Consider the following 17,152-nt stretch of genomic DNA (forward strand, 5'->3'; position numbering starts at 1 on the left):
CTGTGTTTGGCAGAGAGGAATGCTTTGCTTTCTTGTCTTACTTCAGTGTTGTTCTGCTGAATAGGACTGAGCAGGTCCTGCTGTTGAAAGAATAACTACTTAGAACAGAACTGGCATCTCTAAACTAGTGGGCATCTCATATTCTTCTTCTGTCTCGAAGTACCATCTATGACACTGCATTTAATTTACACAGCATTTTTAGTGCAGAAGTTTCCAGTCTGTGCAGAGACTGGTTCCTTGCTGGAAGACACCTGTGAAAACACAGCAGTATTACGATGCTCAGAAGTAGCAATGTTTAAAGATGCTTTCAGCACACGCCTCAAGGGTGCAGTTAAGGATCTCTTTTGGTACATTTGTCTAAATTCTATGAGGGTACTGCAGGCACTGAGCTCAGGCCAGCAATCTGCACAGGCTCTCTCTTCTGTTTGGTATTTTTTATTCCAAAACAGTCAAGGGAGAACCCCATCAGTTTGGTGTGGCAGAAGCTCTTCCATGAAATGAAAATAGTTCAAACTTGGTTGAAGCTTTGAGGTTCTCTCAAGTTTCTGCTTCTTTTGAAGGACGAACAAGGGGTAACAAGAATCTGCTGTGTTGGTTATTCAGCCTGTGCACAGCAACTCTGGTGTACCAAGGGATTTTAATCTTTGTGTAAATATTACAGCCATTCAGCTTTAGGGGAGAAACAAAGAGATTTATTCAGCTGAAACCACAGGGAGAATGTCAATAGGCACAATGCAATTGCTTGATTTGGATTTTAGTCCGGATCCTTGTTCTGATCAAATGAACTGAGGAATGTTTTAAAACAACTTGTTATTTATTTTGGGACAGCGTAAGAGAAATAGGAATGGACAAGTACAGAAATATTTGGGGAGTGTCAGAGGAGAAAAGGCAAAGAGAGTACTGAACAAGGATGGGGGAGATTTAATTTATTCCCAGCCTTGCCAGCTGCCTGCTGGGTGACTCCAGCTAAGTCATGGTTTCCCCATCTACGAGATGAAGATACTGATAACTTCTCTCTTTTAAACTGCACTTTGTTTCTAGTGAGGGAAAGCAGTATGCTAACAGGATGGAGAGTGCCATTAGAGAGTTTTCCTGGCATACATTTTGCTGTGTAGATGACATACAACCATCAAGAAAGTAACAAGAAGTTCCTTGAACAACTTCCACTGTAGGGCAGATGGCTGAACCTCTACTTGCCGGCCAGTTGTTGGGCAGTGAATCCTCCAGGGCAGAGCCCCTACACTGAGGTACTGCCATCCCTGAAATTTCTGCAACTTACATTAGGAGCCAAGGAAAATCTTCAAGCAATGAAAGATGAAACATGCTCAGCACAGAGGTAAAAGACTGAAATCAAGACCACAAAACCTGTCACCCTTAGCAAACAGGCTGGCAAAAGACACAAACCTCTTTTAAGGCAGTAATTGAAGAAATTCTCAGTTAATGCCACTAGGAAAACTACAGCTGATGTTTTCAATCATTAAACGTCTGTCTGAAGGCCTCACAAACATTACCACAAAGTTCTGGAAAGGCTGCTGTCAAGAAGCAGTGTTCACACATCCACCTGAGTAACAAGTTACCCGTTTCGAAAGCCACGTGCCTGAAAGAGCACGGAGAGCCCCAACAAGAGACAAATGGCAGTGTGGAACAAAACCTTCTATGTCACTCTGCTTTTCTCTGCTATCTGCCTCAAGGTAGGTCATCATGTGTCAAAGATAATCTCTACCAAAACCAATGTCCACGGTACATGTGCCACTTTCAGAATACCACAGAAGACTAAGACCACTGTAGTAACATTGAAAATGAACAATTAAGTCATGTTCTGTTATCAGTTTTGCATTTAAGCAGCACAAGTACTTTTAAGGAGCACAAGGCATTTCATCTAACCTCTAGACAAAAGAGCAAAGCAGTTTAGTTTGAAATGGAAAAACAGCTCTAGAACAGATGAGAGAGGAAGAAGGCTGTTTCTGCTATTCCTCAAACTAGCTGTAAACATGGCACCTGAGGGATTATCCTCAGAGAGATTTAAAACAGAAGGGAATCTTGTTAAGAATAATTTAATATTAAGTTTTATGTAGCTTTGTTTCCAGCTTTGATCTTCATTTGGTAAGCACAAATCTACTTTATTTAAACTCTCAAGCTTACTTATACTTGACTGCAGGTCTGATGAATGTGCTGTTCTCTCTCAGGAAATAAATTCAGATTTTGAACTCCAGGAGCATCTCTTGGTCTGGACATTGTCTCCTGCCAGGTGGTAAGGCCCACTACACACAGTGAAGAGGGAGGAAGGGAATCCGCACTATGAGGAGCTCCCTACAGCAGGCACAAAACAGCACCCATCTCCCAAGAAGAGGGGGACAGACACCTGTGAACCTTGGACAAATCTCAGAACAGCAGTTAGAAATCAAATCCTTATGGGGGACCCAAAGGTGACAACATTTAAAGCTGCCTAACTTCAGCCATCCTAGCAGAGTTAGAAAAAAGGAGTTTCTTTCTTGAAGCAGAGGATCCCATGGCAGGGCAGTTTCATTACAGATGTCAAAGGAGCACAGGCCTACTCACAAACCACTTTTCACACACTTGCTTCTTGCTTTCTCTACACTGGGCCCTCTAGTTCACTTCAAACTGACTCACACACATATTTTTGCTCCTGTTACTGAAAAATCTAGACCAACAACCAAGAATCATTAAAAAAGAAAGAGATGCAAGATGCAAGGCAGTAAAAACTTACTTGAAATCATCAATATGAGATGATTCCGCATGTAAAACACCTAAAATTATGCTCTGCCACACTACTTTAAAAAGTGTACACTTTAAAAAGTGTAAGAGTGTCATTTTACCTGTAAAGTTATATATTTTTTTAAATAAGTAAGAATAACCAGTTAAAGAGTTCTGCCAAAGTGCCTGCAAGGTCTGCCAAATACAGACTACTTCATCAGCTTTGAGTATCATGTACTGTATCAACTATGAAAGGACAGTCAAAGGTAGTGTAAATGTGACTGAGCAGGAATTTTTCCTTTGGAATATATGCAATAGCTGATGAGCCCTTGCAAGTTGCTTCCAATCAAACAACATTTATTCTTAAGGAATTGCCAATTAGAGCTAAATTAAGCTGGAAAATGTATATGTTTTTCACTGTTGATGCAACTCTCGGCAGATCCAAGAAGGCATCCATGAGTCATTGTTCGCAAGCCAGTATGTCTGTCCACTTCAGTTTTCTTTCAATGAACATCATAGAATTGTAAGGGTTGGAAGGGATCTCAAGGATCATCTAGTTCGAAGCCCCAGACATGGGGCAGGGACACCTCACATTAGATCAGGTTGCTCAGAGCCACATCCAGCCTGGCCTTAAAAACCTCCAAGGATGTGGTTTCTACCACCTCCCTGGGCAATCTGTTCCAGTGTTACACCACCCTCATGGTGAAGAATTTCTTCCTAATATCCAATCTGAATCTACCCATTTCTAGTTTTCCTCCATCCCTCTTAGTCCTGTCATTACCTGACACCCTAAAAAGTTGCCCCCTTAAGATACTGGAAGGCCACAATAAGGTCTTCTCAGAGCCTTCTCTTCTCCAGACTGAATAACTCCAACTCTCTCAGCTGGAGTGCTCCAGCCCTCTCATCATCCTCGTGGCCCTCCTCTGTACACGTTCCAGCACGTCCAGATCCTTCCTGTAATAGGGGCTCCAGAACTGGATGCAGTACTCCAGGTGGGGTCTCAACAGAGAGGAGTAGAGGGGGAGAATGACCTCCCTCAACCTGCTCGCTGTGCTTCTCTTGATGCAGCACAGGATGTGATTGGCTTTCTGGGCTGCAAGTGCACACTGCTGTCTCATGTTGAGCTTCTCATCCACCAGCACCCCAAGTCCTTTTCTTTAGGGCTGCTCTCAAGCCAGTCACTGTCCAGCCTATACCGGTGCTTGGGATTGCTGGGGGAACAGTCCAAATATCCAAGAAAACATTAAGGAACAGAAACCTTACATCCCTGCAGATTTCCATTGTACCAGTACATCATTTTCCAAGTACCCTGCCCCGTGTTCTCTTCAATAGATGGAATTCAGATAAAAGGTCCTAATTTCCCTTGCCACTTTGTGCATCAGAGGCACACATGTTTGGAACCGTAATAGGCTATCAGACTGTATTGGTTTCATGAGCACTGGTAATGTCATTAGTCAAGTAATGATAAGCAGTGACAATGAACAGTGGATGGAATACAGTTCTGATGAGCCATACCTAGCTCCTTTTGTATGTTGTCAGGGATTCCTGTAATAGTCTTTCTCCTTTTGACTTTCTTCGGCCGTCTTACCACCGTGTCTGTGTAAATTAGAGACCGCCGAATGCTGGCTTGGCGGTCGAAATTCTCCCCTAATACATGATAGAACAAGCAAAGCAACATTACTTCCAAGCATGCTGACATCATGCACTTTCTTCCACTCACTTTGTTGTAGAAATGGAAAAAAAGGCATTAACAAATGATGTTAGCTTGTCCTACAAAGGTTTACATTGAAGGAAGATACAGCATATTGTCACAGTAAGGCCTCAAACGCAAATCCATTACACAGGACTGCAGGCTTTAAAAGGAGTTTTGACTTCCTGAGCCCAGGTCAGATCTGGTGAGAGCAGCTCTAATTTCAGAAGTGAACAGAATCCTTGCTTTGATTTGACCCTTCAGGGTGGGTTTTTTTGTGTGTGTGTGGTATTGTTGTTTCATTTTGAAGTAACGAGCTGCAAAAAAAAGCAGATCTGCTCACGAAAACAAAAGATCACAACGGTTTACGCGGGAACAGACATCGCTATTGGCAACAGCTATTACATCTTTGCACAGCTCCATCATTAAATCACACAAGACGCTCCTTTTCCCTTCCAGGTTGCTCTGAACCTGTCAAGTGTACCACGTTTCTGGTGGTGATCTTTGAACACGAATACAAATAAGTACTATGGAGCATGCAGAGATCAAACCAGTCTTTTGGTCTCATAAATATTTCAGCCAGAGCCCAAGATGCTTAAAACAGACATTTTATAAAGGATTACAAAAATATACAGTGGTGAGAGCAGAAAAAAATGCGTGCAAGAGCACGCTGCCAGACAAAGCCTTCTGATGACCATGTGCTGTATCATAATGGGACCCAGAAGCACCACTAACATTAAGCAGCTTTTCTTTAGGAATTCACTTCTGTTTAGAGGTTTATAATTTGGCCATTTTACTACCAGGAAGATAAAGCTTGCCCTACAGATTGTGAGCCAAGTTACTTCTCTGTTACTACTAAAAAATGTAAGGACTACCCCCACATGTAACACCCTTTTTAGAAGCTAAAGCATTTTAAAGCAGTAAGTGCCCTTCAGATAATCCATTTAAATGTTAAATGCAGGGGAAAAAAAACCCACATGTGTGTAGATATTTTTTGCTAGGGATGTTTTGAAAATCGATGACCAAATTATTTACCTCTAAAAAGTGATTAATGCAGAATAACTAATACGTCATAAATATCCCTGCCTGACTGCACATCAGGATGATGTGTGTCGTGCAAATGGCATAGAAAACCTCCTTACCTCTGTAACAGTTAAAGACACAGCCATATTAAAAGTACAGCATGTGGACTTGTGAAAATGCAAGGAAAAAACCACCAGTTTCATTCACCATTTTGTAAACAAAGACTCTGACTCTGTTTGACTGGAGCCTCGTGCTCCCACGAACCACACTTGTGTGAAGTGGCATTCTTGCAGCTACAAAGAAGTGCCAGTTCCATCCAAATTTTGGATGAAGTGATTGAAGTCAGGGCAGATTAAGGGAGGAGGAAGCCTATGAGATTCATAAAATTTAGAGGTATGGATCCCAGTGGCTTAGTAGAAGCCCCTGCAATACTGAGACAGACTATGCACCGTCTGGGGCATTACCACTACCAGGATAGTAGAACCTTTATGGGGTCAGATTTAGGTAATCCTGCCATGCAGGATAATAATTCTATCCGCATCATAGCAAATTTGAAGGAGAAAAGTTTTGCTCCTCTGAATAAATCTTTCTCCATTCGAAGGCCAACAATTAGGCCTGAGACTGTGAGATGCAAGGAAATTAAAATACAGCTTTGAATGCCCTGGAACGAAATATAAGTGGTAAGTAGAGGATGCAAACAAGGAGAGAGTCTTTTACATGAAGCCTCAGACAGCACAAACAGGATGACCATGGGGAAATGTTACTGTGTCAGCTGATCCACAATAACTTCTTCCCCTGACCTACCCAAGAACTAACTCAACCAATCCATCTTTAATGACTTTTGATACATAAAGTTGGGGTTTTTCTCTCCCCAAAGCCACAGTGAAAATGTGTAGAATTCCAAAGTAGCAGCTTTAATAGATTCCAACAAGCTAAATCAGAACATCTTGGTCTTTTCCCCCCTCCTTCACTGCCATCTTTTTTTTAAATTACTTTTAGAAAATATGCATCACCTTAACATTAAATAGATTTTGCACATTTAAGAATACTTTCCTCCTGTTACAGATTTCTAACAAATCACCTAGGCATTCCTCATACAGTTTACTCAGTTTCCTTGGATGCACTGAAAATATTTAAGTATGGTGCTTAAGTCCCACTGAAGTCAGTCAAATCAGACTCAAGCTAACCCTTAAATGTTTTGCAGGATCCTGCCTGGCACTGATCACCTCCACCATCACCAGCCTGCTCCGTCTGGAAAGAAAGTTAGTTCCGAAACCCCCATGAAAGCAGACACCATTATACATCTTTTAACCCCCAAGATGTGTAAACGCAAGGACTGGCCACCGCTAGCATTTCAGCCCAGACCTTTTCCAGGCCAGAATAAGCTCAGCTCAGGCACTCCAGAAGTCTGAAACTGTGTGCAAATCTGGATGCCCAGTCAGCAGCTTGTCAGCCCAATGCAATGCCCCCCTGCACCTTTAGGCTATCCAACAGATTTTTACTATGACTGCATTAGTTGCTGCAATCCATTCACCGAGAAGGCCCAAAAGCTGACCTTGCGGAGTGTTTGTTGCACAGCCACGTGAGAGGCCATTGTATCAGGATCATTACTAATGTGCTGTTGAAAATGCTGTCCATTGCCAACAGCCTCTTCAGAGGTTAACCTTTTATTTCATGCCACAAGTAGTAAAATGGGAGTTTTTGGACCTCTCTTCTGGTAGAGTTGGGGGGGGAAAAAAAGGCAAGTGAAGGAAAAAGCCCGATCAAAACAAACACCAGTGATGGCTTGTTCCCCGGCACATTGAACAAACTGGACAGAATTCTTGGGTGTTTTTTTCCTGCCTCATGCAGTAACATAAGGAACTCCACAAAATAAAATTATTCTGCGTGTGGGAGGGCAGAGGAGGGGACCAGATTGTGACTTTTTACAAGGGAACAAGGATAGCAGCTTTTTCATGTGTGCTGTGTGTGGCTCGTAGTCTGTTACTGTTGCTTGCCTTGTTTCACAGTAGTAATGTAATTTATTCAGGGAAAGGAAACAGTGGATCACAGAGACTATCCACATGCTGCAACAATGGCATTCCTTTACTGCCCTCCCTTTCCATCCCCTCTGATTACCATGCTTACAAGGGAATAAATGCTCAACAGCACACTCCAAAAAGGTGAGGTGTAATACACACGCGCACTGCTTTTATCATGAACGTTGAGAACTGCTGCATTTGCCAAGCGCAAACCAAACAAGGGTTGCTACACCAGTCCAATTAAGCTGCTTTACGTCTCAAGACTAGTTTATCCAAACATGTTGATGTTCTCAGTGACAATGAATTAAGTCTATGAGGTTTATTTGATCTCTTTGGTCTCATTTTTCTTTCCATCTGTTTTTCTCCTCCATATATCTTCAGTGGGCAGGACCATTTAAATCAAACAGCAGATTACTCTTTCTGTAAGTATACCCTCTTCCTGCTGTCACAATTTCTAAGCCCGGCTCAAGCTTATCGATTATGTCAGATTATCCATTGTTCCCACAACTCAGCCTTCTGCACCTACATCCCCCAGATAATGCCAGCTGGCCTAGTAACATTTGAGCATTACATTTATTTTCCTTCTATTAATTTTCCAGATGTGAAGTGTTTGTAATTTTCAGTCAGTCCTCTTAATGATGTTTATTTCAAGTATTTTCTGCTATTTAAGAAAGAATTCCTGTTGCTTTCTCAGCTCTCTGATGTTTATCACAGAAGTACTGCTCTTACACTATTTAAATACTATTAAGTAATACTGTCTAAAATTATAGTTCATAAAAAATATAGGTGAAGAAAATGCTGGTAGTCATACATGGAAGAACACCACCCAGGGTACTTTCAGAACAAAACCAAATAGTGTAAGCTATTAGTTGTAAGACTGAGCATGGAGTCAGAGCATGCCATATGGCATTTGAAATAAATTGGATATTGAATATCATCCTGGTTTTGGAAGGCAAGTACTCAGTTATTTGAACTAGTTAATAATGGCTGGATACCGTGCAGAAAAAGAGGGACTGTTAAACTGAAGTGATAACTCAATCTTTCACACAAATTCTATTCACATATAGCAAAATATGTACTCAGCATTAGGCCTGAGCATAATTTAACTTCCACAAAGCATGAGTTCTACAACTGTAAAACCAAAGAGCACTTTCAATATGAAGAGTTAACAGACTGTTCACAGCAAGAAGATGTGGACTATGGTCACGTGAGCGTCTTGCTGAAGACGTAGCCCCATCAACTTATGCTGCTCTTACCCTATTCACCCTGCTATCCTCTTGCTGATAAAAATAAAACCCTTGAGGCATTTTTTTTTCCTTGCCTTTCGTAATGTGTAGCGTTTGGAATACAGAAAACCCCTGGTAACTTTCCTAATGTAAAATTCCTAGAAAGAAAACCCTTGAAAATCATCAGCATGGCATAAAACGTGATTTTCCATTCTGTATCTTCAGTACAGTCAACAGCAAAACACTAGTTATTAATCCCCTTCTAGTACTTCATGAATATCTCATGCTGTTTCAAGCCCACATTGTGTAGACTATCTTCATTAATGATAATTTTAAGGGATTTTGATGTTTCCTCATAAACTTTGGAGATAGAATATTAAACAAAACACTGTTTTCACAGAAAGGTGCAGTAAGTAATTAAATTCCATGCATCAATCACACGAGTGTCAAAATATAATCCAACTGTGTGAATCCCTTTTTATCCCTTCCCTCCCTCAGTGTAATTTAATGACTGAAATTAAAAGCCTACCAGTCACATTAATAGGAACCAGATCTGTTTGGACTGCCTGTGCTTGTTGTCGCATTTTCTCTTCTGGTGTTGGCAGTGGAAGTGACTTAGTCCAGTTGGTTTGGGTGTCGATATCTGATAACTCATCTGAAACTGGAGTTTTAGGCCTCTTGATGCTAATAAGCTTTTCCTCTTCTGGGGAAGAGACAGGGCACTACAAAGAGAAATACATGCAACAATGTAAGTTTACTATAAAAAAACCCCAACAGCAAACCAAAGGTGGGACTATGGCATTACAAAGGTACTGCTGCTGCAGCCAGCACGATCGCTCATGGAACAAAACGACACCCTCACAACTGTCACATTTTTACCTATATGAAGAGTGGTTTCAAAGACACACCACCCACAACGAAACACCTGGACTGTATGCATCTGAGACATCTAATGAGTCTAAGGCCCATTAGATCCTTACCAATGAGAGAAAAGAGTGGTCTTGAGCACAGCAAAGCACAGTAATGTATTATCTTGCACTCTGACATCATTCCTGGAGTGATTAACTCCTCCCACTACATTACAGTGTGCCTTCCCTTCTCCTCCCTCCCCCAGTGCCCTGTCAGGTAGATGAGATTTGAGCACTGCTTTGTTCCAGGTCTACTAGGTTGTGAGGATGTGTCACATCTCAGCAAGAAGCGTGTTATGAAAAGACAGATATTGGGAGAGCCAAATGAACCAGCCAATGTACTCTACAAAATCATCAGCCACGGATCAGTGAGGTAGTAAGAATAAAATTGATTTCACCTTGGAGAAATCTGTGCCACACTCAAGAAGTCCAATTGTGCCCATTTTTCAGGGGTAAGGCAGTTAATATTAGTAGCCACATCATGTTCACGTCAAATAAATTCCGTGTCAAAGTGGCAGATTTTATCCCCACAACGGTGTTTCACTTCAGAAAACCACATCAACCAATAAAACAAAAACTTTCTGCTCCAGAAAAAGAGGTTGCAACAACTTGTGCAAATCCTTCCACTAATGTGTTAAGCCAGAAAAGCCATTTGCTTTCAGGAAGCAAACCTGTTTTCATTACAACGTCCTGGTTTGCATGTCAGTGACAGCAGAGAAAGCTGTAATAAAGCCTTTTACTGATAGGACAGTATTAGTCCACAGGAAAGCCCAAAGACAGGCAGATTCAGGGCACACAGAAGACATATCACTGGGGCTTCCAGCAGGTGGTCACAAGCTTCAAGCAAAGCCAGGAGAAGCAACCTTCTCTAGTTACTCCTACCAGCAAGGCACCCCAGGGAATCCCAGAAGCAGGAGTGGAAGGAAGGCCTAGAGCAAAACCAATCTCTGCTTCCTCCTGCTCCCAGGCAAAACAAAAGAGAGAAAAAAACCACAGGAGTTCAGCAGCAATAGCAGAGATCTCTCTGCCACCTCCCAGCTCCTCTGCTTCAGAGGTGTTTCATTTGGAACCTCCCTCTTCACCACCAGACCAGAGTTAGTCCCAAACTCTTTCTTTTTATTTTTCCCACCCCTCTCTCCATTTGGATGGCAGAATGCTACCCAAAATAAGGTTATCTGTAGTGGATCACTGTCTCTCCTGGTCATTACTCCCTCACTGCTGTACACAGCATGGGAAGAAGCATCACAGCTATTCATAACAGATGGACTTTAAAAATTATTCTGGGTTTTCAGTGTAAGTGATCTGTTCTTAGTGCTATAACAAAAGGCATACCCAGACAACACTCTGCCACAACCACTGTTTATAACTTCTGAGTTTAATTTTCCTCCTGTTACCATGAGGCAGTCCCATTGTTTATAAATAAATAACCATTCATTTAGTCTATTATGCTTCAACTGTACATCCTTACAAGACAGGGCTCAACATGATAATAAAGAAAAAATAAGTAGAGGAAAGGAAAGGGAGGAAAGGAAAGGGAGGAAAGGAAAGGGAGGAAAGGAAAGGGAGGAAAGGAAAGGGAGGAAAGGAAAGGGAGGAAAGGAAAGGGAGGAAAGGAAAGGGAGGAAAGGAAAGGGAGGAAAGGAAAGGGAGGAAAGGAAAGGGAGGAAAGGAAAGGGAGGAAAGGAAAGGGAGGAAAGGAAAGGGAGGAAAGGAAAGGGAGGAAAGGAAAGGGAGGAAAGGAAAGGGAGGAAAGGAAAGGGAGGAAAGGAAAGGGAGGAAAGGAAAGGGAGGAAAGGAAAGGGAGGAAAGGAAAGGGAGGAAAGGAAAGGGAGGAAAGGAAAGGGAGGAAAGGAAAGGGAGGAAAGGAAAGGGAGGAAAGGAAAGGGAGGAAAGGAAAGGGAGGAAAGGAAAGGGAGGAAAGGAAAGGGAGGAAAGGAAAGGGAGGAAAGGAAAGGGAGGAAAGGAAAGGGAGGAAAGGAAAGGGAGGAAAGGAAAGGGAGGAAAATAATGAGGAAAAAAGGAAAGGGAAAAAAGTAATGAGGAAAAAAGGAAAGGGGAAAAAGGAAAGGGAGGAAAAGGAAAGGGAAAAAATAATGAGGGGGGGAAAAGAAAACAAGTAAAGAAAATTTAAAGAAAAAAAAATTAAAAGGAACTTCCAAGTGAAAGGTAAAAGAACAAAAAAGTAAACTCTCTTCCAGTAATAATAAAGAGATGTTTCAGGCAATGAAATTATTAGCAATGTCATCCTGACATTTGGAACCACGCTTTGTAATGTGAGAGCTTTTCTTTCTGCATTGCTTTCTAAGAGAGGCTGCAGATGAGATGGATGCTACTCTGGAGGGAAGGCCCAGCCCTGTGAAAGGCTCAGCAATCCTTTCAACACAAGCTTCTTGGAGGACATTTGCATTTTTTCAGGCATGCATTATTTTTAACAGGCTCTAAAACCATTTCTATATACAAACATAATGTGGATGCTTATCTTTTTACAAGTGTGTGCACATACGCTGTTCATACACAGATACCACGTGGGCACAGATATCTGTATGTATTTACACACACACAAGGATCTCCCCACCTCAAATCACTCAAATTCAAAACCTTTCATTAACTTAAGCAATTTGGGAGAGAAAAATCACTGCAGAATGGAAAGCTGCCTCTGAGCCATACTTCCTCCCAATTATGTTTAAAAACAACTGAGAGATACAAAGGGTTTGTATGGAATGTAGTACTGGGATGCTAGCCCAGTGTCACAGTGGGCATGTGTGCATGCACTTAAAGGAGTCATTGGGGTTGAGGCAAAGAGATTCCATTTTCCCCATTTGACAAAGAAGTTTTCTCTGCCTGAATCAGGGAACCAAGGGAGACACCTCAGGCCTGGTTTTGCAGTTTGTGAGGATGAGCTCCAGTGACCTTCAGACACTCTGCTTGGTTGATACTGTCAGCATCAATATCTGTCACATTCAGACTGTACAGCAGTGCCAGGTCTCAGCTGTCATACAGCAGTCACCAGGGGCTGCTCCAATATGCCAAGTGGCAGAGATATTGATACAAAGCCACCTTTCATTTACAAGGCAATTACCCAAACCAAGTAGAACACTTCTTCTGTTACAGGACATAAACAGAATAACCAAGGAACTGAATCATCTGCTACAAGGGAATTCAAATTATGGAAAACAAACAACAACAACAAAGTGGACCAACAATGACAAATTCTGCAGAATTAAAAGCTGAGAAAATCTGGGACAGATGGAGGACGATAGACAGAAATGTAACAACCCAGTAAGCGTGTAACAAATGGAAAGTAATTGAAAACCCAACTGTGCAGCTGAGAGTTCAAAGCACTGTATCTGGAAGAATTTCTTCTGCCACAGAACAGTGATGTGTACTTCTATAAAATAATTCAGTATGAGTTGTGGGTGGCTTTGGGTGTAGGAATAAATGTTCTCTTTCCATCTGTAGGTACACTTCCCATGATTCCTGAAGAACCATAATTATCTTTAATATAGAACCACTGATGGTGGAAGAGATCTTTGAGATCATGATCTTTGTGAGGGTAGGGAGGCTCTACAGAGGGACTTGGATAGATTGGATCGATGGGCCAATGTTAATGGGATGAGCTTCAACAGGCCAAATGCCAGGTCCTGCATTTGGGTCACAAAATCCCCAAGCAATGCTACAGGCTTGGGAAGTGTGGCTGGAAAGCTGTCTGGAAGGAAGGGACCTGGGGGTTCTAATCAACAGGGAACTGAATATGAGCAAGCAGTGTGCCCAGGTGGCCAAGAAAGCCAATGGCATCCTGGCTGTATCAGAAATGCTGTGTCCAGCAGGAGTTGGGAGGTGATTGCCCTCTTGTACTCAGCTCTGGTGAGGCTACACCTTGAGTATTGTGTTCAGTTTTGGACACCTCAATACAGGAGAGATGTGGAGGTGGTGGAGTGAGTGCAGAGGAGGGCAACAAAGCTGGAGAAGGGCCTGAAGAATAAATCTTACGAGGAAGGACTGAGGGAGCTGGGGCTCTTTAGTTTGGAGAAGAGGAGGTTGAGGGGAGACATCATTGCTCTCATCCTGAAAGGATGTTGTGGAGAGGCCAGTGCTGGTCTCTTCTCACAGGTAATTAGCGATAGAACAAAAGGCAATAGCCTCAAGCTATGACTGGGTAAGTTTAGACTGAATATTAGGAAAAATTTCTTCACGGAAAGAGTGGTCAGGCATTGGAATGTGCTGCCCAGGGAGGTGGTTGAGTCATCAACCCTGGGTATGTTTTAGATGTGGTGCTTGGAATATGGCTTAGGGGTGAACCTTGCAGAGTAGGGTTATTGGTTGGACTTGGTGATCCTGAGGGTCTTTTCCAACCTGCATGTTTCTGTGATTCTGTGATCATCAAATCTAATCACTCACCTAGAGCTCACAATCCCACCACCACTAAACCATTTGCCTAACTACCACGTCCATGTGGGGTTTTTTAATACCTCCAAGGATGGTGACTCTACCACTTCCCTGGGCAGCCTGTTCCAATGCTTGGTAAAATTTCTTCACAGAAAGGGTTATCTAATAGCCAACCTGAACCTTCCCTGGCAGAATCTGAGGCCATTTCCTCTTGTCCTGTCACATGTTGCATGTGAGAAAAAATTGACCCCAACCTCACTCCAATCTCTATGTTCTTCCTTCCAAGTACTCACAGTGACAGCAGCATAGGATTTTTTTGATGTGAAGCTGCTTTAGAGTCCATGACAAAGCCACACACAGCTTTCTTGCATGTGCAGGAAAAGAGCAGCTTGTGTTTCAGCTTTCTTCACACATAAATGATTTTCCTCCATAATCATGATGAAAATAGGGACTCACATTTTTAGCAAACGCTCCCAGATTTACAGCACAGAAGCTTGCTCTAAGATGCAGTGATCTGCGGCTGTGTAATGTCTTCTCAAGTACTGTTTGTTACATCAGAAATAGCAGAAACAGTATATCAGGACTAGGCTGTACTTTGAGATTATGTATCTGCTTAGCAAAGCTCATCATAAACACTATGCTCATAAAACAAAAAGCACTTGCCCCATTTTTATGGCATAACTGATTCATAATGGTTTTGTTACTAGACTTAAATGGCCACATTTCTGTGCCAAGTGGATGTAAAGACCCATCTTCTTAGGTAAACTTGGGGGAAATTATTCTTTTTAATGGATATTGGAAGAGAGGAAAGTGGGAAGTAAAACTCGCAGCCTAGGACCTTACAGTGTTTCCGGGAACTATTGCGACAGAGACTGGAGTCAATACAGATGACCAATATGATCGAGTATTGTTCCTTCCTTGTTCCAGTATTGTAGGACTATAGTGCAAGCATAGTGAGTATAGCACAGTAGTGTAAAGCAAAGAAGAAGGGAAAGGAAAGTGCGTATTAAGGGAACTTCTACAACTTATATAAACTCGGAGAGCCTCCTTGGCATAGCTTCATTGGTTCCCATGAGTGACCCTACATAGCACCGTTATGGATTATTGGTCCAACTACTAATGATGCACAAAGTTGTTGGTGCAGGTGCATGTCCTGTTGTCCCAAGATAACTTGCTGTGTTTATAGCTACCAGTGTCCTGCTTTAGTTACATGCTGCAGGCACAGCACTGCTTTGCTGCACTGCTAGCCACTTCTGCACTTATGCTGAACATGGCCTGCCACCATGTCAGGCTCTAGGCCTACACTGCCAGATTGCTCACACTGCTCGTCGCTGGCATTGCCACAGGGGACATGCAGTTTTACAGGGGAAAAAGCACAAGCTTTTCAATGGGAGTTAAAAAGAGAATCCAGGGGGAAAAACGTCCTACAAATACCCTGTAGACAAGCTGTATGGCTCAGTAAGCCAGAGAATCTCCAATATTTTGCTGACATATTGTCCCCCAGCCTACTCAGCTGCCGAGATACAACAAAGGAAGGATTTCACTGTCTTGTCACATTCATGTTATTTGAGTGGTCTCAGATGACAAGTGCATCTTCCAGCATGCTCTACCTAAATTCTGTTCATTCTTCCTTTTTTTTTTTTTTTTTAATATATATTCCAGAGGCTTATACTATAGAGTTAGCTGTCCATTACTATTTGTCAGCACCTTCTTTCTTCTCCAGCCTTTTAGTAGGTTTGTCAGCTTCAAGTGCCCTTTCATCCAATGCAAGATGGAAAAGCAAACAGACAAACCCCCCAAAAACCCCCACCAACAAACACAAGCCCCAAACCTTTAAATTATTCTTTCCTGGTCAATTGAGAATGTCACTCTGTACTTGCTTCAGCCTGTGGGGTTTCACAATGTGTTATGGAATACTGCCACATCATAAATTTACAAGAATTTACACTTAAACTAAATTAGTCATGCCTTGCTCTATTTGGTGTCCTTCCAGACCAAGGTCTCCAGTCTAATCCCCACAATTTTTGTAGAATATTCCCTTTTACTACTTCTACCCATAGAACTTTGGTTACACTAGCCAACTTTCCTATTCTACTCAATCCTTCACTTCATAACCTTCACTGTCTCAGTAAGGAAGGGATTCCTGTTCTGCTAGCAAAAAATTCTGAGCATCAAGCAAGTTATGACCTTAACCAGTACACACAGAAACGTTCCTTTCTTCTTCCTCTGCTGCAATAGGTATAAAAATATAAGAAGAGTTATACTGCACCAGTTCAGAGCTCTTAAAAGCCTGCCCACTATCTGCATTATGATAATGCCCAATCAATAATACAGGTGAAACAAAAGCAGAGGATGCATAGAATAGGATACCTTCCCCTGAATATTTTCTCAGCACTGGATGGAGTCTCTTTCCCCAGTTTACTCAGTTGCTTTCTCTACATATGGAAACTCCCAGCACCCACAATTCCTGCAGCAGTTAGGCAGTGCATGTCATACATAACAAATTACCTTCTTGCTTGTTCAAAGACTTTCTGTGCTCACTTCCTTATGCTCTTGGCAGTTTACAGTTTGAGCTGCTGGTTTGACTCCAAAAACTGAGCAGTATTAGAAAAAACACACCACCAAAAGCCCATGAGGTGGTATACATGTGCTGCTTACTGCTCACAAGAGAACCCCCACTTAAAAGTACCTGCAGTTCTGCTAGTGTCCATGCCTCAGGACTCTCAGGCATTCCCACCTCCAAACTGGAGTGGCTACTTGCTTCAACCCCTCTTAACATCAAGCAAAGTTTCGGATTAGACCTCCACAAGCTTCTCAAGCCAATACAGAAGGGCAACAAGGCTGGTGAGGGGTTTGGAGCACAAGCCCTGTGAGGAGCAGCTGAGGGACCTGGGGTGATTTAGCCTGGAGAAGAGGAGGCTCAGAGGAGACCTTATTGCTGTCTACAACTACCTGAAGGGTAGTTGTAGCCAGGTGGGGGCTTGTCTCTTCTCCCAGGCAACCTGTGACAGAATGAGAGGACAGTCTCAAGCTGCACCAGTGGAGGTTTAGGCTGGATATTAGGGAGAAATTCTTCATCAGTAAGAGTGATTGGCCATTGGAATGGGCTGCCCAGGGAGCTGGTGGAGTCACCACCACTGAAGGTGTTTAAAAAGAGACTGGCTGAGGCACTTAGTGCCATGG

General features: G+C 42.5%; 1 protein-coding gene across 10 annotated transcripts in view; it reads right to left on the minus strand.

The window, feature by feature from the left end:
• The window catches only part of NHSL1 (NHS like 1), a 198,760-nt gene that overhangs the window by 17,531 nt on the left and 164,077 nt on the right, over window positions 1-17,152 (minus strand). For 8 of the 10 annotated variants that reach the window (XM_054162646.1, XM_054162645.1, XM_054162644.1 and 5 more), the window contains 2 exons: window positions 9,205-9,397; window positions 4,231-4,362 (listed from right to left, as the gene is read on the minus strand). In XM_054162646.1, coding sequence (XP_054018621.1) covers window positions 4,231-4,362; window positions 9,205-9,397 — 325 coding nt within the window. The remainder of the gene's footprint in view (window positions 1-4,230; window positions 4,363-9,204; window positions 9,398-17,152) is intronic. The other 2 variants (XM_054162648.1, XM_054162647.1) reach the window with 1 other exon arrangement.

This window comes from Dryobates pubescens, chromosome 6 (genome assembly GCF_014839835.1).
Source record: "Dryobates pubescens isolate bDryPub1 chromosome 6, bDryPub1.pri, whole genome shotgun sequence".
Classification (NCBI taxonomy): Eukaryota; Metazoa; Chordata; class Aves; order Piciformes; family Picidae; genus Dryobates; species Dryobates pubescens.